General features: G+C 51.5%; 1 protein-coding gene across 1 annotated transcript; it reads right to left on the bottom strand.

Moving 5' to 3' along the window:
- Positions 1-1,140: 1,140 nt before the first annotated feature.
- On the bottom strand, positions 1,141-25,584 carry XKR7 (XK related 7). The gene is made up of 3 exons (XM_058685218.1): positions 24,975-25,584; positions 3,481-3,683; positions 1,141-2,218 (listed from the first exon to the last, which is right to left on the bottom strand). Exons 1-3 carry the CDS (start codon positions 25,559-25,561, stop codon positions 1,263-1,265), a joined length of 1,746 nt encoding a protein of 581 aa, XP_058541201.1. The 5' UTR covers positions 25,562-25,584; the 3' UTR covers positions 1,141-1,262.
- Between the last annotated feature and the right edge of the window lie 1,338 nt (positions 25,585-26,922).

Raw genomic sequence — 26,922 nt, 5'->3', positions numbered from 1 at the left:
CAGAGCTAATTTTTTTCCAGCTGGAAACCAGTTGGCAGTTGAAATGTCTCAAGGGTTGTGAGGACAAATTCCTCTGGGGAAGATGGCTGTGGACCAAGGTGGATGGGGCATAGAACTCCTATAAATCCCAGAGATCTAGAACTAGAGTACCCGTTCCTAGAATATTCCACTCACATGGGATTCTAGAGCCCCCTCCCCCACCACCTTGGCAGGAGCCAGAATCCCCCAGAGCAGAGTAGCAGGGCTCCAGTGCCATCACCCTCATCACAGAATCCAGATCAGAATGACTCCTTAGGACATTTTATCAGCTAAGTGCTTGAAAACTTAATCCAGAATTAAGAATGTCTCTCTAGAACAATTCCCCTGCTAAGTGTGCTAGGACCTCACCAGACAGAGTATCTGTTGTATTCAAGACTTTTATCTAGAAGAAACGTTCTAGATACTCATCTAGAACAAACAATGGCTCCTTGAAACGTTTCACCTGAGGTTTCTGGAACCTCATCCATAACAGAGCCCATAACAAAGGGTGTCTCCTGACGAGTTCACCTTGGAAACATTCTCTATGCTGTGCATTGAGGGTTCCCCTCCCCCCAACCTGCTATCCCTTCATGCTTCTGCTGGCTTGGACCCCTTCAGTTGTCTCAGGGTTCTTCTTCCTGTCAGCCCCCACCCCCAGCTCCCTCTTTTAAGCCCCCTTTTGTCCAGGCTCCGGACCTCAGACCCCACAGGAGCTACACCAGCCTTGTCCACCAGACGTTCAACCTTCCCTCACATCTTCCACGGCCTCCTCCGTCCTGCTCAGAGATCCCCTCTCTCCAGAGAAGTAGCCCACCCCCAACATCCCCTGAGGAGCACAGGACCTAGGTCACGGACCCCAGACGGTGCCCTTTCTCTGGCAGGTCCACCAGGAGCGACATGTGGGTGACTCCAGGCAGGGGAGAGGGTGTGGTGCCTCTGGCACCCGACGTGGCACGGAGGCCTCCTTGGAAGCGGGGCAGCTAATGAGGAGTGTAGCACCAGTTGATTCCCTGGGCCCCGGTTCAGGGGAGTTTAGGAGATGGGCCACAGGGCTGCAAACAGGCCTAGGGCTGGGGCCTCCACAAGGCTGCCCCCTCCCCAGAAAGAACCCATGGTGGGCCACTCTACACTTGGACCAACAGATCCACACCCCTGTAGCTGGGTGGCCCTGAAATTCCAGGCTCAACACTGTGGTCGATGTGGGGTCGGCCAAGCCTGTCCCTCTTCGTGGGGGAGACTGTGGCTTATACCGTGGTCTCATACTCCAGCAACTCCTGGGAGGTCCCCACGCTCCGGTACTGCAACCGGGGCGTGGCAGGAGACGAATACTCCAGCGCCAGAATAGTCTTCCGGAGCCGGCGGTCAATAAAATGAGCATCCCATGCAGGGTACTTCTTACGGGGCAGGTCGATCCGAATGACAGGCCCCTCTGTCCGCAAGGTACGGGCCACTGGTGTGGGAGGCAAGCCAGGCCGCACCTGGAAGACAGGTGGCGTGGGGGTCCCTGCACGCTCGCCCCCCGCGGAGGCCCCATCCCGCTCAGTGCCTGTAGTCCTCGGCAGGGACCTTGGGGGGCTTGTGACAGCGTCGGCCGGTGGGCCACAGGGTCCTGGGGCCTCAGGGCAGATGCAGCCAGGCATCTGGGGACCCAGCATGGGCCCGTTGGGGTGCAGGAGGCAGTAGTAGACACACATGAAGAATATGCCCAGCGCGAAGCTGGAGGCCACCACGCAGACCAGGATGAGCGAGTGGAAGTCGGTGGAGAAGTTGCGGCTGGAGTACCAGAAGCCAGTGAGCGCAGCGTTCTCAAGCAGGACGATGCAGTAGTAGAGGGTCATGCGGCGGCGGCTGCGGCCCTCCTTGACGTTGAACCAGCAGAAGATGTAGATGATGCCCACCACCATGTTGTAGATGATCTCCTCCCACTTGGACATGCAGAAGTCCGTCTCGCCCTGGATGACCCAGAAGGTCATGACGCACCAGTGGGCCACGATAAAGATGCCGAAGTAGAGCTTGTAGACGCTGGCAAAGAGCGCGAAGGCCAGACTGCGAGCGGCGATGGTGAACAGGTGCCACAGCACCTGGGCCACAGCGCCCTTGTAGGACAGTGGCCGCTTGTCGTCCCGTGAGTCCCGCAGCACCTTCTGGTAGGAGGCCAGCGTCCAGGCCAGGGACACGAGCGAGGCGGAGGTGGACAGGGCTGCAGAGACAGGGTGAGGGCAGGGCGGGCTGGGTTAGGGGTGGGTCCGGGTTGGGGTCTGGGGAGAGGGAGGAGGGTTCTGGGTCAGGAGCTGGGTTCCGAGGAAGTGTGAGGGGAAGGGTCTATAAATCAGGAGGGCTGTGGGGAGGGTCTGGGTGGGTGGCCTTCAAGAGCAGTGATGGGGGCAGGTAGAGCGGATGGGGCTGGGTACTTCTGGAGGAGTGGGAGCATAAAGGGGGAGGGAAGGTAGGTGACTTTGGTCTCCATAAAGGTCAGGGCCAGGTCTCTAGAATAGGGATATCAGGATTCAGGAGTCTTGGTGGAAGGGTGGGAAACTAGGGTCCAGGATTCTGGGAGTGAAAAGGGAAGTGAAGAGTTGGGGGGGGGGGTCACAATTAGGTCATGAAGGAGCCAGGAGGGGACTATTAGTAGCTATAGGCCACCAGGGTGAAGCTGGGGTATGTCGAGGGGTGTCCAAGCTAAGCACAGCTGAGGGCACGGGAAGAAATCTGCGGTGGGAAGTTTCGATTGGGGGACAGTATCCTAGGCAAGGGGCTCCCAGGGGCCTGAGGGTGGTGATAGAATCTTTTAGGTCATTGAAAGTGGGATGGACAGTGTCCGGATGGGAGGAGCACGGGGGGTGCTGCCCGGATGTGGTTTTTGTCTGACAAGGAAGGTTGGTCTGGTCTGTGAGAGTTAGGGAAGGGGCAAGGTTGGTGGTGAGCACCTGGGGACCAGGTAAGCCTGGGAGGGGTCCCCAGGGAGTGAAGGCCAGTAAAGGGGTAAGTAAAGAGACTCTCTGGAGACTGAGGGTGACTGAGCAGGTCTGTGAGTCAGGGGGGTCCCCAAGAGATGCAATCTGGGATCAGGACACGTCCGGGAATGAAGAGCGGGGAAACTCCAGAAAGGGCCCGAGGTGTGGTGATGGGGTCAAGGGCCTCTCTGGACTTAGCAGAAATGGGGTCTGCTCTGCTCTGGCAAGGAGGAAGGGGAGGAGGGCGAGAGCGGGCAGCACCCAGGGGTGCCAAGGAGAGGCGAGGAGGTGGAGCCAGGCCTCTCCCAACACGGAGGGTAAGCGGGCCGGTGGAAGGGACATGGGGGGTCTCCAGAGGCCTGGTGGGTGGTGAGAGTAGCAGGGGCGGGGCCTCCAAACCCCTGAGGGTGGGCAGGAGTGGGGGTGCTAGGAAGGGGGGGCAAGCAGACTACGCAGGATGAACGAGCCCCGGCGGCGGGGGCGGGGGCGGGGGCGGGGCGGGGCTCACCGGGCAGCAGGTCCGGCTCGCCGCCGCGGTGCACCAGGAGGCTGAGCTGCAGCACCAGCTGCGGCGCGCTGCGCAGAAAGGTCTCCAGCAGGCGCAGCATGCTCACGTCGGCGCTCTCGAACAGCATCCGCCAGTAGAAGTGGCGCCGCAGCCGCTCCCCGCGCCAGCGGCTCTGCAGCCCCAGGTACATGGCGCGCAGGTACCTGCGGGAGGGACGCCGTGCTCAGGCCAACACCCGCCCCCCCCCCCCTCACCGCCCCGCGCGCACTCTTCCGGGTCTCGGCTCCCAACTCGCCCCCCGCCCCCGCCCTCCCCGGGCCGCGAGGCCAGCGCCCGGCGCAAGCGCGCGGTGTGCCCTCTGTAAAGTAGCGCCCAGCCCAACCTGTTTCCTCGGTCCGTGGCCTGGACATATCGGAAGGATCGCCTCCCCAGGCTGTCGTCGGGGGACCCCGAATGCGCGCTCATTAGCTTAAAGCGCTTGGCACAAAGTAAGCCCTTGACTCAGCCTTCTCACCTTCATTTCTGCTCCCGGGGCCCGCTTTCTTTGCAGGATTCCTGACAGTTCACAGTGCACTGAGGTTCTAATAGCCTCGTGATTGCCCTCATTTTACGCATGAGGAAACTTGAGGCCCGGAGAGGTATGCCACTTGTCCAAGGTCACACAGCTAGGAAGCAGTGGAACCGGGATTCAAACCCAAGCAGCCTGGTTCTCTCAGGAACACTCTCTGGTGCCAACCCCCAGCTTCCGGGCCTGTTGCCCAACTCCACCTCTAAGTGGCCAGTTTTTCCCCACAGGGCACAGGGAAGCTGCTCATAGATCCCCTGGCACGAGACTTTGCTGCTTCCTTCTTGAGCTATTTCTCCCAACAAATGTCATGGCTCCAACTGCCCTGTGCAGGTCACAGACCCCAACTCTCCATGTTCTCCCTCACTGCTGGGCTTTTGCACCTGCTGTTCCCTCTGCCTGGAACACCCATCCGGGTCCTCCAACCCCACTCCAGCCCCAAACCTGGCAACTCCTGTTTTTCTTCCAAGGGGAAGCCCTTAAACATGACCTTTTCCAGGAAGCGTCTGCTAACCACTTTCTACCAGGGGTAGGGACCTCTCCTGGGCTTCTGTCTAACCCACAGTGGGTTGTAACTGCCAGGTTATGCGCCCATCTCCCCTAGGCTGAGAACTCTATGAGGATCACTAGGTCAGCTTGCTAACTGCTGTACCCTCAGTTCTTAGCACACAGTAGGTGCTCAATCTGTGTTGGCTCAAAGAATGAATGCATGCATAATTGCAAGGTTTTGTTTGTTTTTGTGTTGGAAGTTTGTTTAATTAAATGGAACTCTGGTAACCCAGTAGGGGGTATGGGCAGGATCCTGAAGTCCTGAGTGCAAGTTCTGACTTTGCTTCTCATTTACCGTGTGATCTTGAGCCAGACCCTCTCTGAGCCCTAGTGAATCCCTCCCAAAGTGGCTGTGAGAATGAAATGGATGAGAATATACTCTGCACCTATGAAGTGCAGTGCCCGTGTAGGATGAGAAGGGAGGGGCCTGCCATCCAGATCTCTGGATGTGCTTTTCCTTCTCTGCCCTTGTTCTTTGCCTAGAAGCTCTGCCCTGGGTTATTGCAGCCATAGACCCTGACCCCCAAGCCCCTCAATTCTCTGATTCATGGGGCAGGCACACCCTTTGCTGAAATCAGAGAGTGCTCTTCTAGAAGTTATCTCTCCAGAAATCAGGGGAGAAAATCCCAACACAGATTCAGTGATCTTATCACTTGAATCTGAAATTGAGGAACCAGATATTTGGGGGTCTCCTCCCAGATGTGAAGTGCTGGCATTTTTAACATGTTGTTTGGGAACCTGGGGACCAACTGTATTCAACTGTGTGTTGCCAGCCCACGAGGAGAATCACAGTACCCCCTGGAATTTGGTATCAGCTGATACCCAGAGTTTCCCAAAATGAGTATCCCAGTTATAGGAATGGTGTGGCCCTCCCTGGACCTCAGTTTCCCTATCTACCAACAAGAAGGATGGGCTTGATGACTCTGGAGATCCTTTTAGAGCTAATGTTCTGGGACTCAAACCTCCTTCCCCAAAATGTGGCCAGAAACATCCCATTCAAGGCTCTCCTCCCCATCCCTGGGTCTTCCCAGCACCAATCAATGGTGTAGACATACCTTCAACATGACACAGTGTAGGACCAGCAGCTGGGAAGGGGAAGAGGGCTGGTCCCTCAGAAGCAGACTGAACAAATGCAAAGGCCCTCAGTCTAACTCCCCCATCCAATGCTAGAACTCCTTCGGCAATTCCCAGCCCCGTGTGTTTACACCTTCTGCTTACACGCTCCCCAGGATGCGGAGTCCCTACCTCTTAAGGCAGGGCCCTTGCCTTCTGAGCACCTTCAGGACTGGATTGTGTTTCTTCTGATGAGCAGAAATTTGTTTCCCTATGCCTTCCATCCTCTGGGCCCCTGCCTTCCCCACCACTTAAGGATCCCTTCAGCCAGAATCATTCATTCACTTACCAAGTATATTTTGATCGCTTGTTATGTGTCAGGCCCTGTGCCCAAGAGACACAGATAAGATAAGATCTGAAATAGATGCTCTAAGATGCTTGGGAGCCCAGAGAAGAGATGGGTAACTTTAGCTTGGGCAGAGAGGAGATCAGGGAAGACTTCCCAAAGAAGAAACATTTCATCTCAGTTTTAAAGCATGGGTAGGATTTGAAGGCACACAGGAGGCAGAAAGGCATTCCGGGCAGAAGAAACGGCCGAGGCAAAAGCATAGAGGCATGAGAGGGCATAGCCTTTTAGGGGAACGGCCAGTGGTTTGCTGGGGCCGGAAGGGAACTCAAATTGTGAAGGGCATCAAATTCTAGACTGAAAGGTTCATATTTTATTTTAAATCTGAATTCTATCCCACAGTCAGGGTGATGTGATCGGTTTGCTGGCTTAGAAAGCTCGCTCTGGAGGCTGGCTTGGAGGAAAGCCAGGAGAGGCTGGGGTTTGGTCCAGGCCTGAGATGACAGGCTGAGCAAAGGCAGGGCACAGAGGAGGGGCAGAGAGCAGAGGAGAGATGGCTAGGTGTGGGGGATGGGGGCTATGGGAGAGACCAAGATGGCCTCCAGAGCTTCTGGGGAGCCCAGAGCACAGACCACCTTCCCCAGCCTCCATCTTCTCCCAGACCTATTCCCTTCCCTATTCCTGTGGCTCTGGCTTTGAACAGAGAGGAGAGACCAGCTGGTCCAACATGAAGGGGCCTGGGGAGTTGGGGGAGGGCGACACCCTGGAAGTTTCTCTCAGGCTGGAGGACCATCTGTTTCCTGGCCCGGGTCAGCATGAGGGAGGCCCTCGCCCAGCCAGCATCCCTCACCACCTGACAGGCTGCCTCCCACCTCCCCGCCCCCTCCTGCCCCCTCCCCTTACAGCTCCCAAGGCCCCTCGTCCCAGATAACTGCAGACAAAGGGCTCACCCAGCCCAGGGCTACTGTGGGCCGAGCAAGGAAGGGAGAGGGGAAGGAAGGAGGCCTCTGATTCCCAAAAACGTGGTGTTGGGCAGGGAGTGTGGAAAGACCCTGCTGGATTCTGGGGATGAGTGGACATGGGTACTTCACTCTGCCCCTTTTGGCAACAGGACCCCAAAGCGTGGCTGTTCCTTTCAGCCATCACTAAACACTCGCCGCCAAGGGCCTGTGAGATTTTCATGAGCCTAGGAAAACGTTGGAGGCCTGGAAAAAAAAAAATTGGCTCTAAAACACAGGGAAAAACTGCAGAATCAAAATTAATAAATGTTTAATTAAATGTCTGCAAAACAGAACATGATATCAGCCAGTTGCCTGCAATTTGGCTCTTATCTGGTTATATATAATTTAAATTTGGTGTTTGATGTAGCTGCATTTTAATATGCTTGATAGATGTGGGGCCCACCAAGGTTTTAAAACAGCCCTGCCCAGGACATGCCACCTAATTTCCCTGCGCCTCAGTTTTACCTTCTTTAAGAAGGGGCCAGCACTCACCATCCTGCCTGTGTCACAGCCCCTGGGGTGGGGATCAGAAAGGCAAGGTGGCAAAATGCTGGGCTTGTGCGTTTGTCTCCCAGCCCTGATCTGGATGCAGTGTGGCCTTGGGCAGTCTCTTTGCCTCTCTGAGCCTCATTTCCGTCTTGGTTGTGAACATTGAATGAGGTGATGGGTTTGAAAATAATTTCTACACTAAAAGGGGTGGGTGTGCACAGAGAGAGGGAGCACATGTTAGGTGGGGGCCTCTGGCTCCTCCCCCGATCACCAAGCAGCCTCTCCTGAAACCTCTTCTGGGAAGCCCACCCTGCTCCACCCTATTTGAAGGGAAGTTGGAAGAAGTTGATTTTCACCACAAACGGGACCAACACCACCCACAGAAAAGGACACCCCATCTCAGGGAAAGGAATCCAACCTGGGGGTGGGGTCTGGGGGTGCATCTGGTCTCAACAAAAGGCATCCCCGGTCCACCCATCCTTTCCACTGCCACCACCCTGGTCCAGGCCACCATCATCTTTTACCTTCTCGGTGGGTTCCCTGACTTCTCCTGCCCCCTGTAGTCCACTCTCCACGTGGCAACTGTTGGAATACTTTAAAAACCAGTCAGATCACATCATTCCCCGTCTCAAAACCTCCCAAGGGCCTCCCATCACACTTAGAATAAAGTCCAATGGTTTTCCCTTGGCTCGTGGGCCCTAAACCATCTGGCCCGGCCTCTTTCTCTCCTTGTCTCAAGCCAGCATTCCAGATGCCCTGGAGGTTCCTCAAACCCGGCCGAACTTGTTCCTGACTCAGGACCTTTGCACTTACTATTTGCTTTGACTGGAACATCCGTCTCCAGACCCTTCCGTGGCTGGGTCCTGGGTCCTCACCGGCTCCCGTGTCACTTTGTCAGAGAGGCCTCCCAGGTCGGCCATCCCCTGTGGGCCCTCTGCCCTCCCCACCCCAGTCTCATCACTCACATTGCCCTGTCTGATCTTACTATAGCCTATCAAACAATCTTGTTTATTACTTGACACATTTACGTTCTGTTTTACCACTGGGCTCTCTGACGGTAGGGACTCTGTCTTGGGCACCACTGTCTCCTCAGCATTAGTACCGGTAGTAGGTGCTCAATAAATATTTGTCGAATGAATAAAGGTGAGAGAGTGTTCGCGTGCATCTTTCTGCTGACCTCAGAGGCCCTGGGGCTCCTTCACCTGAGTTTTCTTATTGCCAGAACACCTTGTGGGCAACTCCTGTCCTCACCGACTCATTCCTGTCCTTCCTCCTCCAAGAAGGCTTCCCTGATATTTCTTAGCGCGGTTGGGCCCCACACAACACTGACTTAAACTGCCGAGACCGGTGTGAACCGGAACCTAACAGGTTTACCGTCACCCATTTTACAGTGTGGAAACGGGTGCTCAGAGGTCTCTTTTGGATTAATTTGCTGACTGCCCATTTTGTGCTCAGAGAAGAAGAAGCCTGTCTGGGAGGAATTGGCAGAGCAGGTAAGTGTGTATCGCTGAGAGTGGGGCTGGGTGGGGGGAACCCACCCCACCCTAGAGAAGAGAGAAGCCAGCAGGTAGGCAATGAAATCGCTTGCTCAGATATGCAAAAAGCTATCTGTTCTAGACCCCATTGCCTCTGAGAGCAGGCAGCAGGATCAAGAAGTGGATGGAGCTCATTCCCTGCTTCCTGGGTCTGGTTGCCATTGTGACCCAGGAACCTCCCAGTGTCCCCCAGACCTGGGAGCTTCTCCTCAATGGGCAGAAGGGAGGAGGAAGGATGAAGGGATCTCATGTCCCTGAGAAGCCAGGAGGCTCCCGGGCCCCGTGTCTGGGTCACTTTGTCTCTCTCCTGTTTTTTGTTCTTGTATCACCGGGAGTCTCTCGTGGTGGCCAGGATTTCTGGCCTGGGCCTCAGTCTCCATGCAGATGGCCAGCTTGGACCCATCCTTTTGTCTGCCCTCAGATCAGGTCCGGGGCCTTGTCTCTGTCTGTGACTCAGATCAGCCTGTTGTCGTGTCCATCCCTTGACTGCGGGGTTAGCCTATTTATTTATCTTTTCTTCAGTTACTGTCAGTCAGTCAATCTGTTAGTGAGTCTCACCCTGGGACCCTGGGTCAACCCACCTGTCTGTCCCTTAGACTACAGGCCACGCTGCCTCTCACATACTATGCTCCTCTGTTAGTCAGACTGACCTTAGGGTCCTGGGTCAGCCTATCTGTCTGCTCTTAGAGGCTGGGAACATCTGTCTGTGTGTCCATTAGAAGTCAGGATGGCTTGTCTGTCCCTTTGGATACTGCACCTGCCTTTCTGTCTGTCTGTCTGTTTCTAGGATCCTGGGTCTGCCTTTTGTTCTGTCTGTCTGTCTTTCAGTCTCTCGGCTGCCTGGTCCATCTGGTGGTCTGTTGCTCAGCTCGTGGCTCGGCATGACTGCCAGTGTTCCTGCCGTCCTCCCCTGCCTGCTCCTCCTCTCCCGACTCTGGGTCTCTTTCTGTCTGTCTGCGTCTCTCACGTCCTCAGCTCCTCCATCTGTCGGTCTCGGTGTTTCTGAGTGTGTGTTCTCGCCCCTTTCCACTCCCCCTCACGGCTCCGGGCCAAAAACACAGCAGCTTCCAGCGGCTCCCCCACTCGGGCTCCATCCAGGAACCACCCCCCCACATGGCTGGCTCTCTGGTCTCCCACACGGGCCAGGCCTGCAGATTCTGGAAGGTGAGCCGGTGGAGCTGATGGGAAGGAGCAGGAACCCACCCGAGCGGAGCCCGTGACTGTTCTGTAGGTGTGTAGGGGGACAGCGTGCAGGTGTTAATAATAACGATAATAGCTCACATTTATTGAGCGCCAACTGCACGCAAAGCCTTGTTATACAGACTGTCCGTTCCTCACGGCAGATCTTTGAGGTGGGTGCTATTATTATGCACGTTTTACAGATGAAGAAACGGAGACCCAGAAAGGGAGTGGGGCTTGTATAAGTCACACAGCAAGTTAGTGCCAGACCTAGGACTCCGACTTGGCTCTCCATGGGCCCCTGCCTCGGAGGTGATTCGGTTCCCTGGAGGCTGTGCAGTATGGCTGCCAGGGAAGACCCGTGTTAGACAGGGATGGACCTACAAGCCTTGACTGAATGACAAGTGTTCAGAGCAAACAGGAGGAGGTAGGACACTGGTAATTGGAGTCAGAGGACTCAGGCTCAGTCCTTCACTGGACTTTCTGGGAAAGTCTAACCCCTCTGGGGACCTCAGTCTCCACTGAAAAATGGGCCCTAGTAACCAGATTCTTGCCTACCACAGGGGGTAGTCATCAGGCTCACAGCCCACCCATCCAGTTCTGGTAACGTTAGGGCCCAACAGCAGTGTCTTGAACCCAACCACTTCCTTCCACCAGGGGGCACCATTCTAGTGCAGGCCCCTGAACGCCAAGCGGTAGCTGAGGTCTTTTCTTTCTTTCTTTCTTTCTTTCTTTCTTTCTTTCTTTCTTTCTTTCTTTCTTTCTTTCTTTCTTTCTTTCTTTCTTTCTTTCTTTCTTTCCTTCCTTCCTTCCTTCCTTCCTTCCTTCCTTCCTTCCTTCCTTCCTTCCTTCCTTCCTTCCTTCTCTGCCCTCTGAGCTTATTTTTAACACAGCTGCCGGAAGGGTCCTGTGAAATCCTGATCAGGTCGTGCCACACCCTACTATCTTAGAATAAAATCCTCACCATGACCTTCAAGGCCTCGTGTGATCCAGGTTTGTCCACCTTGGAGAGCTCATCTGCCTCCACCTTCCCCTCTCATGCCTCTCCAGCTGCTTCCTGAATACCCCAAGCCCATTCCAGCCTCAGGACCTCTGCCTGGACAGGGGCTTCATTCTCAGTCTTTCCAGAGCTCAGTGTCACCTCCCTCAGTGTCAACTCCCCAGATCCCCCTCACCCCACTTCCAGAGCATTTCTACCCACCCCTTGGCCACTTTCTGTCCTGTCACTGTTTTCTTTTTTTTAAGTTTATTTATTTATTTTGAGAGAGAGAGAGAGAGAGAGAGAGAGAGAGAGAGAGAGAGAGAACACTAGTCGGGGAGGGGCAGAGAAAGAGGGAGAGAGAAAATCCCAAGTGGGCTCTGCTCTGACAGCACGGGGCTCGGTCTCGTGAACCCTGAGATCATGACCAGGAGTCAGACGCTTATCCACTGAGCCATCCAGGCGCCCCTGATTTCTTTTCTTAATGACACATATCACAATTTGAAATGGTCAAATTTCTTGCTTACATATTCGCTGCCTGTCTCTCTCTGATGGTGGGGACCATGGTTGTCCTGTTTTTGGCTATGTCCCTATTGCCTGGCAGAGAGTTAATGTTCAATATATGTTTGTTTCTTGAAAGAGTGAATGTGTAAATGTACCTTATGTCTTATGTACTTTATGTATATAGTTATATATAATATATAATGTAATAATTATATAATATATTCATATAACATATACGAATATATAATATATAATTAATTATATTATATATTCACATATGTTATATATATAATATATGTTATATATATTATATATAATTAATTATAACTATATTATATATTCGTATATGTTATATATATAATATATATAATTATAATTATATTATATATTCGTGTGTTATATGAATATATTATATAATTATTACATTATATATTATATATAATTAAATATAATTATTGTATTATATTATTATATTTATATTAATTATGAAATTGTTATATAATTTTTTAAAGTAGGCTCCATGCCCAATGTGGGGCTCGAACTCATGACCCTGATACCAAGAATCACACACTTTACCAATTGAGCCAGCCAGGCCCCCTGTGAATGTACTTTATAAAATCTACTTAATAAGTTCCCCAAGTAAAGGCGGTCAAGTGCAGAGAGAAAGAACCCAAGCTTGGGAGTCAGGGAGACCCAGGTTCAGATTCTGGATCTATCATTTACGGTCTGTGTAGCCTTGGACAAGTTGCTTCCCTCTCTGAACCCCTCAGCTCAATGCCCATTTTATAGAGTAGCTATGAAATCAGAAAGTGGTGATAAGCATAAAATTCCCAGCCCAGTTCTGGGCACTTGACCTATGGGAGGTTTTAGGAGTTGCCTGACTCGGGACGCCTCAGCAGGAAGAGGAAGCCTTGTGGTTTCCAGTTTCGTGTCTGGGACCTATTCCTGAGACCTATTCCTAGGCTGGCAGGACCTATTCCCAGGAGGCAGAAGGTCAGAGAAGTCCCTTTGGGGAAAATGCATAAGGCAGGGTCTTCTTTGGGGGTCTTAGAAACAACCCCCGCTCATCGAGAGGCCTTCTGAATGTACTTTGCTAAAATCCTCATTGCAGACCCATGAGATTTCATGGGCATGATTCCCATTTTCCAGATGCGGAAATGGAGTCCCAGAAAAGAGGAGGTTTGTTTGACATTTACTCACCCTGCATTTGTGAATACCTACGCAGTGCCAGAAACTGTGCTAAAGTGTTGGTGGACACGATAGTGAGCAAGACAGACCCAGCCCATGTCAGGTATTGCCTCGTAGGAGACCTGGACGTTATTTAAATCATCATGTAGGGGCGCCTGGGTGGCGCAGTCGGTTAAGCGGCCGACTTCAGCCAGGTCACGATCTCGCGGTCCGTGAGTTCGAGCCCCGCGTCGGGCTCTGTGCTGACAGCTGGAGCCTGGAGCCTGTTTCCGATTCTGTGTCTCCCTCTCTCTCTGCCCCTCCCCCGTTCATGCTCTGTCTCTCTCTGTCCCAAAAATAAATAAAAAACGTTGAAAAAAAAATTAAAAAATAAATAAATAAATAAATAAATCATCATGTAAACTTGTAACGACAAACATTCCATGGGTACCAGACATGCTCCAAACAAGATTCTGTGCTCTAGGACAGAAAGATCGGGCCTGGCCCTGCTTGTAAAGGTGTGGCAGTCAGAGATGGCTTCAGAAGGGGGTGGCTGCTGAGCCATCGTCTGAAGCAGGCACAGGAATTAACCAGGTGAAGGAGGGAACAAAGGGAATTTCTGGCAGAGGAACAACATGGGCAAAGATCCCGAGTTACAAGGAAGCAGTGAGTGATCCGAGGGGCTGGAGCTCAGAGAAGGAGGCGACAAAGTGTGAGATGAGGTGAGCCATGGCGAAGCATTTGGTCTTTATCTTAAGAGTGATGGAGCCATGGAGAGGTTTAAAACAAGGGAGCAAGGGTAGGGCTAGCCAGCACTTCTGCATTTTAGAGGGAACACTCTGTGGGGAGCAGAAGGGAGAGAGGCAAGGGTGGAAGGTGGGAGACCAGTTACAGGTGAGAGTTGAGTGTGGTCCCCACAGAAGGGCACGGACTCCAGATGCAAGTAGCAGGCACTTGCGAAAGTGACTGGCCCAAGGTCAATAGCCAGAAGCATCAGAGTTGCATCTCATCTCAAAATCAGGGCACAGATCAGGCTGAGTCAGGCCCTGCAGACCCAGCTACAGTCTCTGGGTTCTCTGGGAAACAGTGGGGCCCCCTTAAACAGCCACCTTACCTGCGGTGGGGCTCAGGAAGCTCTGGAACGGCCCTGAGGCTCCCTCCCCATCTGCCTACCCCTCAATGCTGAGCGCTCCTGTAAGGATGCAAAATGGGACCTTCCTGGGGTTGGCAGCCAAATGAGTCATAAATGTCAGAAAAGAATGTGATTTTACACGTTTGGCTCCCGTTCGTGTGGTGCTGAGAGCTGGGCTGTTTCCCTCCTCCTTAGCAGCCCTCTACAGAGTCACAGCACCTCTCTCTCTCTCTCTCTCTCTCTCTCTCTCTCTCTCTCTCTCTTTTTTTTTTTTTTTTTTTGCTGGGCTAAGGCCAAACACTTCCCTGCCACTAATTTTAGGCTCTGGCTGAAAAGCTGAGACCCTCTCCCCTCCCACCCACTGCTATCGGCTCATCTTTTCACTCAGCAGGAAGTAGGCAGCCACTCTCCAGCAAAGCATTTGGGACGAGGTTTCCCACCTGGTTTGTCCTTTACTGTGTGCGTGCAGCCAGATCTCCTCCGCTGTCTGAGCCTTACTTTCCCCATCTGTGAAATGCGTGCAGAACAGAGACTAAAACTCAGGACCCTGTACTCTAGCCCAGGGCACTTTGCCCGCCCCCTCCCCTCCATTTCTCTCTTTTCCTGATATCTTGGGGCAGAGTCATCCCTATTTGGGAAGGCATGAGCCACTGGGGCACAGGGGTTAGGGTCCAGTCGCCTGGTGGCATCTGAAGGTACTTGGAGGCCCAGGCAGGGAGGAAGCACCATTTCTTTCTGTCCCTGGCCTGGGGGACACTAACTTATAGAGAGACCAAGCTGATACTATGGGGGACTCTGGGGAAGGATAGATGGGTACCTTGCCTAGAGAGCAGAACAGCTCTAGCTGACTGCTACCCTGGGAGACTGTGAGCCCAGTATGGATGGAATTGCAATTTTTCAAGAATAGATGGAAATTAGGATATTCATGCAAAAAAAAAATATTCCAACTTGGAGATGTTGGCAACTAATTTTTTAAAATACCATATGAGGGGCGCCTGGGTGGCGCAGTCGGTTAAGCGTCCGACTTCAGCCAGGTCACGATCTCACGGTCTGTGAGTTCGAGCCCCGCGTCAGGCTCTGGGCTGATGGCTCAGAGCCTGGAACCTGTTTCCGATTCTGTGTCTCCCTCTCTCTCTGTCCCTCCCCCGTTCATGCTCTGTCTCTCTCTGTCCCAAAAATAAATAAACGTTGAAAAAAATAAATAAATAAAATAAAATACCATATGAATTTTTAAGAAATTATTATTCCTTTTTAAAGGTGTGATAACAGTATTAGGTATTTTAGTCATACTTTTAAAAAGTCCGTCTTTTTAGAGATGTCCTGAAATACTTGTGGATGTGGTGATATGATGTCTGAGATTTGCCTCAAAATAACATGGAGGCGAAGGAGACAGGGTGGGGTCTAGACCTATGTTCTCTAACATCTGAGTGTCCAACCCTAGCCGCATATGGTTATTGAAATTTAAATTAATTAAAGTTAAATAAAATTTAAAATTCCGCTTCTCAGTCACACCCAGCACACTTCAAATGCTCAATAGTCAGGCATGGCTAGGGGCTACTGTATTGAACAGTGCCGATATAGAGTATTTCCATCACAGCAGAAAGTTCTATTGGATGCTGCTGGCCTAGATGAAGCAAGGTTGGCCATGAGTTAAGTGTTGAAGCAGGGTGGTGGCACGTGGGGGGGTCATTATCCTGTTCCCTCTACTTTTGTATATTTAAAAATTTTTTGGGGGCGCCTGGGTGGCTCAGTCGGTTGAGCGTCTGACTTTGGCTCAGGTCACTATCTCGCGGTCCGTGAGTTCGAGCCCCGCGTCAGGCTCTGGGCTGATGGCTCAGAGCCTGGAGCCTGCTTCCGATTCTGTGTCTCCCTCTCTCTCTGCCCCTCCCCCGTTCATGCTCTGTCTCTCTCTGTCTCAAAAATAAATAAATGTTAAAAAAAAATTTTTTTTTTTAAATTTTTTTTCCATAATCAACAGTTTCATCAAGCAGTAGGGAGAAAATACTGTGTGGGCCAAACAAACACATCCTCAGGCTGGATTTGCCCATGGGCCACCGATTTGCAACCTGTGATCTGGCAGTTAAGCCTCACGAAGCCCCCAAGTTCGATCTGCACAGTCTTAAAACCATAAGGGGCTTTACAGAGATCTAATTTACCCTCCAAACAGAGCAGGAGGCCCAGCTGCAGCTTCCCTGCCAAAGTCAGTCACTCTTGTCTGCACTTGTGTGGTGATGGGGAATTCACACCCTCAGGAACAGCCCACTCAGTTCCTGGACAGCTTGATTGTCAGGGTGTTCTTGCTCCTGTTCAGACAGATTCTACCTCCCTTGGACCTTGGGTTGTTATCTGTCCTCACACTATCTCTGGCGCCACAGGAAAAGTCTCTTTCCTTGAAAGATTGTCTGTGGATGAGGGTTAGCACGCATTAGGACTCCCGATGCCCCTCCTTTACCCCCATCTTGTGACTAAGTAAGTGGGATGGCTGCTACCTGGGCCAATAATAATAGTGATCGCAGTAAGTATTTCCCGAGCATATAGAATGTGAAAGTTCTGTGCATTTATATTATCTCAGGACATCTTTACAAGAACCTTAAGAGGTGGATGCTATTAGGGGCGCCTGGGTGGCTCAGTCGGTTAAGCGTCCCATTTCAGCTCAGGTCATGATGTCGCAGTTCATGAGTTCGAGCCCCGTGTTGGGCTCTGTGCTGGCAGCTCAGAGCCTGGAGCCTGCTTCAGATTCCGCGTCACCCTCTCTCTGCCCCTCTCCTGCTCACACTCTGTGTGTGTCTCTCTCTCAAAAATAAATAAACATTACAAAAAAATTAAAGAAGTGGGTGTTATCACCATCCCCACCTCACAGATGAGACTAGAGTTCTGGCTGGTGAAGCAACTCGCCCGGGGTCACACTAGTAGGAAGTCATGGAGCCCTAAGCCCACCAGCACTCCAAGCTCTCAGCTACTCTGCCCTCTCGTCCGAGTCCTGGGGAATTCAGCCAGTGTTCTTGAGCCCCTAACTGGACTTACAGATGGGGGTCACTGAACTCTAGGGAGTGAAGTGCCTTGCTCAAGGTTCTTGTTTCAAAGAATCCATTTAGCTCGCACAAACATTTACTCAGGACCTACTGGATCCATCTCCGAAGTCAGCCATGCCAGCATTCCTGTATCCTTCTGGGAACCTAGCCCCAGGGCTGTTCCTACCACATCTTATACAAGTAGAAATGCATTGCCCTTAGCCTGCATTTGTCCACTGACAGTGTGGAAGCCTGCAGATATAGTGTGGAAGCTAGCAGACCCCAACTGTGCCCACAACCATACTGGGGTCCCACACTGCCTTAGCGCCCCCCACATCGGCCACAGATACAAAGCCTACTTCAACAGACTCATGTTCTAGTAACTGCTAGGGACCTTGCCAAAGCTGGCCAGGTGCAAGGTCACCCACAGCAATTGAGGGTCTGCTCTGGGCCAGTCACCATGGGGGACGGAGGAAAGAAAGAGCAAGGCCTCACCTCCTCAGAGGCTTGTAATCTGGTAGGAAAACCAGCTAGGTGGGCAGGTGATCACAACAGAATATAATCAGGACTGTGAGGCTGCAGAGGAATGAGTAATTGTGCCTGGAGGGAAAGTCTGAGAGGAAGAACCCAGAATGTTAACAGTAGGTACTTTATATTCAAATAAAAACTTAAAAATATCTTTCTGATTTTTTCCCCCTCTTCCCAAAGCAAACCTTGATTGGTTGTGTTGTAGGAATACACTTCACTAGCAGACTTGGGAGCCTGACTGCATCACTTTAAACCGTGGCTTTGCTCTTTACTAACTGGGACGCTGTTACCTCTTTGTGCCTCAATTTCCACATCTGTAATATGGGCCAATAACGCCAACACTAATTGAGCACTTAATGGTATGCTGAGTCCTGGGCAAAGCATGTTCCATATATTAGCAATAAGCCTTCACAATGGCTACTTGTCTAGCCATGGGACATTATTATCCTATTTCACAGATGAGGAAACAGAGAGGTTAAATGTCTTGCCCAAGGCCCATTAGCTCACACATGGCAGAACCAGAGTTTGAGCTCCTCAGTCCTTACGCTTTATCACCACTCTCCCTACTTGACAGAATTGTAGTGAAGTGGAATGATCTGATTGAAGTTTCTATAAGGTAACTATAATTTTCAGGGGTGCCTGGGTGGCTGAGTCAGTTAAGGGTCTGATTTCAACTCAAGTCATGATCTCGAGGCTCATGAGTTCGAGCCCTGCATCAGTCTCTGTGCTGACAGCTCGGAGCCTGGAGCCTGCTTCGGATTCTCTCTCTGTGTGTGTCTCTCTCTGCCTCTCCCCCGCTCTCTCTCTCTCAAAAATAAGTAAACATTTAAAAATTTTAAATAAAAGTATAAAAACAGGTGAATGTGTACATGTATTTCTTGGTTAATTAAAACCAAAGAAAATCTTTAAGCAATACAAGAAATAGCCACTTAGTAAGCGGAAATCTTTCGTAACCCCACCTCTCTGCCCCCCAAGATAATGAGGGGAGGGGAGTCTTCCTTATACCTTTTCTATGCTGCCTGAGGTTTAAACAAGAGTATATAGTTCCTTTATAGACAGACAAAACAACGAAACAAATTCCACTTTAGATTAAAAACAACAACTTGCCTGAGTGAGAGAGTGGGAGGTGGGGTCTGAAGGGTTGAGGGCAGAACGGGTTTGTTCAGGGAAAGCTTCTCAGAAAGGGCACCATTGGAGCCCACCTTAAAGGATGTGCAGAATTTCACTGGGAGGAGAACGGGACAGAGTGTTGCCAGAAGGACTACAGGCAGCTGCTCAGGGACATGAAGATAAAAAGCGTGTGGCTTGCTTTGGGGGCGGGGGAGGGGGGCGCGGTGTACAGAACAGTGAGGAGGGGAAAGGGCAAGAGGTCAAGGGCCCTAATGCCCCACTAAAGCATCTAGACTGGAGTGGTGGCAAGGTCAGATCTGAGCATTCAACTATCCTTCCTGCTGCAGGTGGAGGCAGCCGGAGGGGGATGGGTGGGGTGGAGGGAACTGGAGGCTGATAGGATTTCCCAGGGGAGGAATTTCAAGACCCTAACAAAGGCTGCGTGGTGAATGGAAAGGCCAGAGTAGATCCCAACCCATCTTCCTTCTCCTCCCTAGGGGCCTTCGCCCCAGCTGCAGGGGTTCAAAGCCATTTCCTGGCAGCCCTCCATCCTCCCCACAGGGCTTCTCCTGTGTGGTCTTTATAGATCAAACAGGGGACGCTGGGCCCAACTGCCGCCGCTGTGTCTGTTAGGAGCAGCTCTAATGGCCTGTTGCAGGCGGATGGGCTGGGAGAAGGGGGTGGGGGGGTGGGGCGCCTCCTGGAGAGGGGTCTCCCGGGAGGTAGGTGGCGAGGCTGGGCTGGAACAACCCTGCAGAGTCAGAGCAGGGAGGAACCTTGTGGACAGTCATTGAGTTCAGGGGGGTTGTAAACCCGTTTCAGCAGGGGTCCTGTCAAAACAAATCCTAGGTAGGTAACCAAAATAATCAGAAAAGAGAACCTCAGAGATTTCAGTTGAAATGATAGTGAGAAGGGAGTGAAACGGTTTGGAAACCATTATGGAATCTGCTCTCTGGCCGGCTTTATAAATAATAATATAAATAGGAATGGCTAAGAAGAATTGCACACTTCCTGTGTTTCTGGCACTGTGCTAAACACTACGTATACATTACTTAACTACTCCCTCAAGCCACCTATGATAGGTACTGTTATTAGAATATCCATTTTGCAGATGAGAAAATCAAGGCATAGACCAGTTATGCTGTTTGCCCCAAATCACAGAAAGTGGCCAACATAGGATATGGCTGATTCCAGAGTCGAATTCTTAACCATTAACATTCTGGCCCCAGTGGGGAAACTGACAAAAGAGGGAAAGATACCCTGTCCACTCGGCCTGAAACAGACCCCCCCCCCACTAGCCTGGCCCATCCTTCGTCTCCCCTCACCTGGATCATGGAGCAGAATCCTCACCAGTCTCCAGGCTTACCCTGGCCACCCTCCAGTCTATTTCCCAGTAGCCAGAGTACACATTGTGAAACTTAAGTCAAGACCCTATTCCTCTTCTGCTCAAATCCTCTGGGGCTCCCGCTTCACGCAGAATGAAAGACCAAGTCCTCCTGTGGCCTTCGAAGCCCTGTGTGATCTCGCCCCTGCCGACCTGTCCACCATCATCTCCTACGGTCCCACGACTCTCTGCTTCAGCCACACAGGACTTCTCCTGGCTCTTCTTTTTCCCTTTGCCCTGGACATCCTTCCCAAGGCCTCCACACAGCTCACCTTCACCTCATTCTGCCCTCTGCCCACAAACCACCTCCTTGCAGGGGCCTTCCCTGATCATCTTATCTCAAAGAGCCAAACGCTCCTCCCTGGGACTTTGTAGCCCCCTGCACTGTTTCACTTTTTCCATAGCACTTACTATTTGACTCATTACATTTTATATTCTGTTTAAAATGTATACCATATTTTATTTTGCTTGCTTATCGGTTTCTCCCATTAGACTGTTGAGCTCTATGAGAACAGGGACTTTGTCTTATTCACCACTCTATTCCTAGCATGTATACAGCAGGTGCTCTGCAATATTGTGGAATGAATGACTATAGATTGAGTGCACAGGTACCTTTGAGGCCCTCTTGCCCTCCTGCCCCTCCCTGGTTAAGTGTGAAGTGAACAGATCTCCGTCCACAGGAAACAAAGCCCAGGCTGATGGCACTAATCACCTCCAATGGTTCTGAATACTTAACAATGGGGCCAGCCCTCTGCTAAATCCTTGGTATGTGTTGTCATATTAAACCTAGAAAGAACCCAAGAGGTGGTCCTTAGATTATGAAGGATGAAACTCAGGCACAGAGAGATTATATAGCTTGTCACAATCACATATAGCAAGTAGACGGGTCAGGATTTGAAGTGAGGACATTTGAATCCAAAGTCAGTACTCTTAACCATTAAGCCAAGAATATAACTTCCCAGAGAGAAGACCCAGAGACTGACTTTCGCACCCAGTAGGTTACTCATTCATTTCAGAACTTCTCTTGAGTGCGGGGTTTGTGAGGAGGCAGAGGGAGCAGTGCTGGGGCCTAGACATAGAGAGAGTATTAGAGGGAAGGCCTTCCCTCTAAAGGCCTGCCTGCCCCCCTCCTCTCCCTCCCCATTTTGGGGTCCCCAGATCCTGACAGCCTCAGAGGAATCTATGCCAGATCATCTCTCACTAATTGGCTTAGCAAACTATGCTTATCTGGGCAAAGCTTGGGCCCAGTGAGTTCAAGATTAGGGAAAGCAGGATTCATGGTCTACCGCTCTGCTGCCCACAGGGTCAGGGAAGACAGGGTTAGGACTTTAATTGGCTTAACAACCCCGAGTGGCTTAACAGCTCAGAGGGTTGGCGTTGAGGAGGCCAGGAGGGATGAAAACACAGGTTGCTGTCCAGCTCACAGCCAGCTTCATGTCCCGCCAAAGGATCTGGATTTGATTTTCTAAGGGATCAATCTGTCTTTATGTGGGCCATTGCTCTGGGATCCTCCAATGCAGCCACTATGTGGTGCCAGAGATAAGACTTAGGCTTGGGAGTTGTTGGACACAGCTGGGTTGACACCTCAGCTCCCCCTACTTCCTCAGTGGGTGACCTTGGATGTGTTATTTGACTTCATCTGAGCCCTACTTTCTTGTCTGATTGGGTATATCAATTGCCACCAGTGGGGGGCTTTCAGGGTAGACCGAGATCCTGTGCGTGGAGCACCTCATATGGAGTCTATTGGGTCATGGTGCGTGTGCAGTGTCCATGAATTCCTTCCCCTCGTCTTCCTCCTCAGAGCCCCATCTTGGGTTTAAAATAATAGTAACACCCATTTTCACAGGGTTGTTTGGAAACAGAATCCAGCCTTATCAATTGAAGCCATGCACCGATACAGGTCTGTGTTACCTGGCTCCTTAAAGTATTCAGACTTTTGATTCAGCATTGTATAAGCTTGAGGAGTTGAAAGATATTTTTATAATTCAAATTATTTTATTCAGAATTGAGGGTGTGAGATCAGAAGGTGGACTGGCCAGCCTCCCAGCTTTGATCCTGTAGGGCTCTTCCTCATTACACCAAGTTCTACCACTCAGAACATCTGCACCAAGGCCTGCTGAACAGTGAGCATGTTCATTGTGGGAACATTTCACGTGGTAAGCAAACATATGCCAACGTTGCTTAATTTCTAGGAATGCCAGCCCCAGTGGCTTCTCTCTATCTTGTCTGGGTTTTCCTCCATTTAGCCAGACACTTAGCCATTTTAGAATCCAGAGCTTTTGGGACAGGGGCCCAGAGGCTTTAGCTCTGGTAACTAGTCCCAGAGTCAAAATTCCAGAAAGGGAAGATTCTTAAGGTCATCAGATCTAATGTTCTCATTCCACATACAGGGAAATTGAGGCCCAGAGGTGGGAAGAGTCTCACCCAAGGTCACCTAGGAAGCTAGTTACAAACCCTGATGAAGACGTGGGTTTCCTAATCTCCTCACCCTAAGTCCAGCACTCTTCCCACGATACACGCTGTCTCCCCATCCTCACCCACATAGTTCAACTCCCTCCCCCTCCTTTCACATTCTTATCTCAGTGCAGCAGAAGCCCTGACTTTCTATCTCCTGGAATCTTGGAATCTCAGACTCATAATTCTTTGAGCTTGGGGGACACTTTCGTGGCAGAACTGCAGGATGGATAAATTGAACTTAGGCTTTGAAGGCAGAGAGTCCTGAGTCCCAGCTCTACTACAGCTTAGCTGTGTGACCTTGGGCAAGGATGCCCCCTTTCTGAGCCTCCACTCCCTCAGCTGGTAAGTAGGAATAATACCACCACATCACAGGATTATTAGGAGGGATATAAGAGATGAAACGGATAAAAAGGCAACCAACGGGCTTGGCACAAAGTGAGTGCTTAATAAAATAATTGTTACCGAACTGTAAATTAGGGCTCTCATGCCTCTAATGCCTAAGTGAAATCGTCCAGATGTGACCAAAGGGAATGGAGCTGGACAACCAGGAGACATATACCCTGTATACATGGCTATAGGCCTGATACTGCTGGATTCCTTTTTTTTTTTTTCCCCAAGAAAAGCTAGAACTCTTGGTTTTTGAAATACTGTACAAGCCAAACAAAACACGTTTGTATGCCATATTCAAACCTGGGGACATTAGTTTGTCATCCCTGGAGAATCATCTCATCCCAAGCCCCTCGCTTTACATATGAGGGAGAGTGGAAATAGTTAACCCTTTTATCTGAGAAGCCATGGAGCTCAATGGACCCTCAGCCATCTCTAGGTACTCTCCCTGAGACCCCCACCCCTACCCCATGGTCATTTTTTGCCCTGTTTGAGGGAATCTCAGTTTATGTTCAAGAAAGAAGTATTTGTTTCTTGTAAGTAGATTCTAAACAAGGGGAGGAGGGGGTTTGAGGTAGCCAGTGAGTTGAGGGGCAGCTGGCCCATTTTAGGCTAAAGGGAAAGGGGGATGAAGCTTTGGCTACCAAGAATAGGAAGTTGCCATTTCAGAATCTAAAAATATCTATCACCATCTGTCCACTCGGGCACAGAATGATAAATGCAGATTAGTTCCTGGATGTAGACATGAATATTTTTATGTGTCAAGCTAATAATAATAACACCACCTTGTGTGGCTAGAGCTCCACCTCCCTTTTCCCCCAGGGCAAGCTAAATGAAAAATACACACCATCTCAGCAAGGCGTGGATGGGGAAACCAAGGCAGAGAGAGACTCAGCAACACAAGGGTGACACAGCAAGTGAGCAGCTGGGACAAACCCTGGGAGTCCTGTTTCCAACCCTCAGCCCAGCACTGAATCTTCTGAGTTAGGCAGAACGTGTTAACAAGTAGCAGAATAAATATAACAACAGCAGTAATCACCCCTTACGTCTCTACAGTGACTTTGACTTTTTCCTTGATTTCCCTACATCTGTGATCATGACAATCTATTACATCCCTAAAATATGTTACAGTCTGCAAGGCCTTCACACAGACTTTCTCTCACCCTACCATCCCAACAGGTAATAAAATGGGATGGTAGACCAATGAGATGAGATAAGTAGGAATTCTCCCTCATTTCACAGGTGAGGAAACAGAGGCTTGGAGGGAGGTCCATCTAAGACCATAAAGTGGGCAAGTTTATTCTGTCAGTGCACAGTAGAGCCTACGCTATCAGAGCGATTCTGATTCAAGGGGAGCCCCAGGTTCAGAATTACCCCTGTCTCCAATTAGCTCAGCTCAGCAGACAGCCTGGAAGTGGGCTGCTTGTACAAAGCCTCAGTTTTGTTTTACTGTCCTGGGATTAAAGGTCAGCTAGTGGCCATTTAATCTCAGATTCAAGATCTTAAATCCCCTTGGCCCTGTCGGGATAGGGGAGACAACTGGGGAAGTCCTAGAAAACAGAAGACAGCTTCTCAGCAGGGTCCAGCACACCCTTAACCAGAAGTCCAAAAAGTTTGGGCGGGATATTCATTTAGCTGCCTCAGATTGTTTCTCCTGGGAGGTTGGGAATGGACTGCAATTCCAAACTGAGAATCTTTGAGAGCAAGGAAGGACTTCTGAGATCTTTCCTAACCTGAGGCTTGGCACTCAGGCAGAGAGGAGTGGGTCAAGGCTGGAGGGAGCCCTGGGGCCCTGTTCCAAGCTTCCCTCTCATAACCCTTCAGCCCCTGGCCCTCCTTATTCACACCCCTGAGGATCACTTTTTCTCTCTTCTTGCCCCATCCCCTCCTCCCTCAATAGCCAGATCAGAGAGGATGGCACTGAGGTTGGTCAGTGTTTGAGGGTAGAGGGCAAGAGAAGCTGGCAGAGAAGAAATCAGAACTGCAATAGGGTGGGGCGGGGCGGAGGTCAGGACGCAAGGGGGACCTGAAGAGGTCAGAACAGGGCTGGGGCGGCAGGGAGCCCCCTTGCCACCCCCACTCCTTGGGCTCAGCTCCCTCCACCTGCGCTTCTCCTACCTCCAGACCTGGCCGAGCTGCAGGAGGTGGACGAGGGTCTGCAGCAGCCAGACGCAGAGGCGGCAGCAGCGGCGGCGGTAGGCGCTGGCCGAGGAGGGCGCGGGCCCGGGACCCAGCTGGGGGCTGCCTTCTTTGGTCCGGAAGGCGGCGGCGCTGTCCTTGGTGCTGATGGAGGGCCCGCCGGTGCCGCTGTCCTTGGTGCTGACGGCGGGTCCCGGGGCTCCCGCGGGCTCCGAGTAGTCGTATACGAACCAGCGGAAGCTGAGCAGCTGCACCACCAGCGAGGGCAGGAGCACGAATAGCAACGTGAGGCCAAAGTAGGTGCGCTGACCCTGCAGGTAGTAGGAGGCCGCCAGCCACAGGTCCGTGGCGCCGTCGGAGAAGAACACGAGCAACGCGCACAGCACCCAGCAGCAGTCTCGCAGCTCGTAGCGCGGCCCCGAGCCCCCCGCCCCGGTCACTCCAGGGCCCCCGGCCACCGCCGCCGCCGCCTCCCCGCGCCCGCCTGCACCACCCCGGGCTCCTCCAGCCGCCCCCTCCGGCCCCGGGCCGGCCGCGGCCGCCGCTCCATCCGACTTCGCGGCCATGTTGGTAGAGCAGGAGGCGGGGAGCGACTTCCGGGCGGCGGAGGGGGTGGGGTGCGGAGTGGGGAGGACCCTGTGCGGGAGGCTCCCGCCTTCTCGTCTTCCTCCTCTCCTCTTCTTCCTCCTCCCCTCTACTTCAATTATTCATTTCCCTCGGCGCCGCCCCCATCCCTCCCCCACCCCGCCTGGGCTGTGGCCGGATGGGGGCAGCTCCCCTGGGAATGGAGAGGGGGAAGGGAGTGGAGAGCATCCCAGGTCATCCTCTCCTTCCTTCCTCAGAGGCGTGGGGTCCCAGCCACAGGCTTCTGCCTCTCTCCCCCACCCCACTGCACTTCCTTATTTCCTCTTTTCTTCACCGCCTCTTTCTCCATCCTCTCCTCTTCCATTTATCCTCTGTTTATCTTGGTGCCTTAGGTCTGAGGAGAGTAGGGGACCAGTGATTTGGAAGCAAGGGAGTGCCTAGGCAGGAACGTCAGTAACTCTTTAGCAATCACTGGATGCTAACAAGCCACTTCCTAGTTTCCAGAGTGTTCACATATTGTTCCATTCCCATCTTTGATCTTGAAGGGTCCCTTTTCTTATTGTCTTTGAATCTGAGAAAATTGCAGGTCTGAGAGTTGTTTTCTTTTCCCCACTCTCCCCTTTCCCTCCCTCAGGGAATGCCTTCACCTGGCTACAGCCCTAGCAGAGTAGGGGCAGGGAAGGGGGCAACATCAGAGGGAGGGGAATGGGAGGAAACACCAGGTGGAGGGAAGAGACAGTGCAAAGGCTTGCAGGCCTGAGATTGGAGGGCATATTGTCAAGAAAGTCTGGACCACAGATCCAGGGAGGTGCAAAGCTTGGAAAGATGGGGCTGGAGAATTCTGAGGAATGAGATCCTAAAAGTCCAGAAGATATACTTTATCCAAGATGCAATGGGAAACCACAGCAAAATTTGAGCAGGAGACAAATGCAATCAAGTCAAGATTTGGAAAGAAGCCCTTGCAGCCAGAGAAGCGAAGTAACTTGGGGGTGGAGAAGCCAAAGAGAGAATATAACAGTAATCTAGGAGAGGAGGTAGGGTTGCTCATACATCCCAGATACCCCCCCCACACACACACACCCCCAACCCCTTTGCTCAAATTGGATATATCAGGGCATTTATTGTACAAACACTCATGTAGCAGTTTCTCTTTGCCTGAGACACCGGAATCACTGTACAATTACTAACTCATTTTATCTTCACAATTTGTGAGGTAGTTTACGTTTTGTCTTCCCATTTTACAGATGAAGAAATTGAGTCACAGAGAAGTTAATTCATTTCTTCAGAGTCACACAGTTACTAAGTGCTAGAGACAAACTCAAGCCATCATCTGGCTCCAGAG

The sequence above is a fragment of the Neofelis nebulosa genome, chromosome 9 (genome assembly GCF_028018385.1).
Source record: "Neofelis nebulosa isolate mNeoNeb1 chromosome 9, mNeoNeb1.pri, whole genome shotgun sequence".
Classification (NCBI taxonomy): Eukaryota; Metazoa; Chordata; class Mammalia; order Carnivora; family Felidae; genus Neofelis; species Neofelis nebulosa.
The sequence above is the reverse complement of the archived record's forward strand: the minus strand, read 5'-3'. Positions and strand labels throughout refer to the sequence as shown.

Excerpts from the sequence above, each read along its gene's own strand:
- XKR7 (XM_058685218.1), bottom strand. The coding sequence starts at position 25,561 with ATGGCCGCGAAGTCGGATGGAGCGGCGGCCGCGGCCGGCCCGGGGCCG. Across the intron at positions 3,684-24,974 it reads CAGCTCGGCCAGGTCTGGAG|GTACCTGCGCGCCATGTACC; the intron begins GTAGGAGAAGCG and ends TCCCTCCCGCAG. Across the intron at positions 2,219-3,480 it reads CGAGCCGGACCTGCTGCCCG|CCCTGTCCACCTCCGCCTCG; the intron begins GTGAGCCCCGCC and ends CTGTCTCTGCAG.